The sequence below is a fragment of the Plectropomus leopardus genome, unplaced genomic scaffold (genome assembly GCF_008729295.1).
Source record: "Plectropomus leopardus isolate mb unplaced genomic scaffold, YSFRI_Pleo_2.0 unplaced_scaffold12659, whole genome shotgun sequence".
NCBI lineage: Eukaryota > Metazoa > Chordata > Actinopteri > Perciformes > Serranidae > Plectropomus > Plectropomus leopardus.
Window position 1 is genome coordinate 1 of NW_024613458.1, and position 1,617 is coordinate 1,617.

Sequence of the window (1,617 nt, forward strand, 5' to 3'; positions counted from 1 at the left end):
GGATCTGGATCTGGATCTGGATCAGTCCGTCATGATAAACCGGTTAACCTCTCACTCACTTCCCACAGCTTCTTTGCCAGGGCGTCGTCTCGTCCTTTGGCTCCCACCTGTTGCAGCGCGCAGTTTGAGAAGTAGCGTCCGCTGAGGGACTCGATGCCCTCCTGCAGGGCACAGTGCAGGGTGGTCTGGGACCCCCCCTCAGGGTCCAGGAAGAAGAGCTTGGCAAAGGGCACGATGAGGATCTGCAGCCACGGGCTCAGACTGCGACACAGCTCTGTGTAGACGACTCCTGCAGCAACAAACGAGCGCTTTATGATCAGACGTTTTCATGCATGTGGGATCAATAATGCTGCTGATCACCGATAAATCCCAGACTGTGATAATAATAATTTAAAAAATCGACTTTGCATGTAGTATATTGAAAATAGTCTAAAACATGGCGGCATCTTGACAAAAACCTGGCATTTAAATGGATAAAATTCTGAAAATTACTGAGTATTTGATATTTTAGATTAAAAAAAATACACTCAATGAAAGTAGAAAATCATCAGAATTTGAATCATCAGAAATGAAAATCTATCCGTCACTATTTACAATTTGAATCTAACAAACTCCAGCACAGAACGTTGTTTTAACGTTGTTTTAGCAAATATTTAATCAAAACTGAAACTTTCAACATCAAAAACAAAAAGTTCGACTTTTTGCGACTTTTTTTTATATAAAATCAGGTAAAAATTTGCCGTGCCGTGCTGACACTTTCTTTGCACTTTATTTAATGAATGTGTTTTGGTTTTTTTATTGTATTTTCTGGCTGACCTGGGTGCAGGCTGTAGCAGGTGACGGTGGTGCCCTCCAGCCGGTTGGCGAGCTCCCTGGTGAAGAGCACGTTGCACAGCTTGCTGCTGCAGTACGCCTGGAAGTTGTTCCAGGTGGACTGAGCAGAAACCACGTCCCTGTTGGCCGTCAGCAGAGGGAAGTCGACGCCGCCGAGGCGGTGCAGCAGAGCGGCCACGGTGACCACGCGGCTCGGACCGCACCGCTGCAGCCGCTCCAGGAGGAGGCCGGTGAGCAGGAAGTGACCCAGGTGGTTTACCCCGAACGCCATGCCGAATCCATCGTCAGTGCGTCCCGGACCCATCACACCTGAAACACAGAGAGCCTCCATCTCACAGCGCTGCAGAGGTGACACACAACAGGACTGATTCTGTTTTTAGGATTATTAAAAACTTTGCAAAAAATAGGGAAAATGTCCAGAAAATGATATTAATAATTATAATTATTTATAAATAACCTTTTGAAACCTGAATCAACATCAGCTTGTCTGTGATGAGAAAGTTGGTTTGATTTCTTTTGAAAACATGGAGAAAAGTTAATGACCAACTGTGCAGGAAATGTCCCACAAATTACAATAAATTAGTACACTGTGACAAATCTAAAAATTAGGGAAAAAATGTCCAGAAAATTATATTTATAATTACATTTAAAATTATGTTACAGGAAAATATAATATATATTGCATTTACATAATAGTGAATAAGTGGAAAAAAGAAAACAAACAAATATATAAATAAATAAAATAAGCTCAAAATAAAAAAAAATATTAAAATTAAAATTATA

General features: G+C 41.5%; 1 protein-coding gene across 1 annotated transcript; it reads right to left on the reverse strand.

Annotated features, from left to right (window-relative positions):
• Positions 1-18: 18 nt before the first annotated feature.
• LOC121963819 (dehydrogenase/reductase SDR family member 13-like) lies at positions 19-1,311 on the reverse strand. The gene is made up of 3 exons (XM_042514065.1): positions 1,292-1,311; positions 817-1,143; positions 19-289 (listed from the first exon to the last, which is right to left on the reverse strand). Exons 2-3 carry the CDS (start codon positions 1,136-1,138, stop codon positions 30-32), a joined length of 582 nt encoding a protein of 193 aa, XP_042369999.1. The 5' UTR covers positions 1,139-1,143; positions 1,292-1,311; the 3' UTR covers positions 19-29.
• Positions 1,312-1,617: the final 306 nt, after the last annotated feature.

Bases quoted from the DNA above. Each gene is read 5' to 3' on its own strand.
- LOC121963819 (XM_042514065.1), bottom strand. From the start codon at position 1,138: ATGGGTCCGGGACGCACTGACGATGGATTCGGCATGGCGTTCGGGGTA. The intron at 290-816 runs GTCAGCCAGAAA...TTGTTGCTGCAG, and splicing joins CTGCTACAGCCTGCACCCAG to GAGTCGTCTACACAGAGCTG.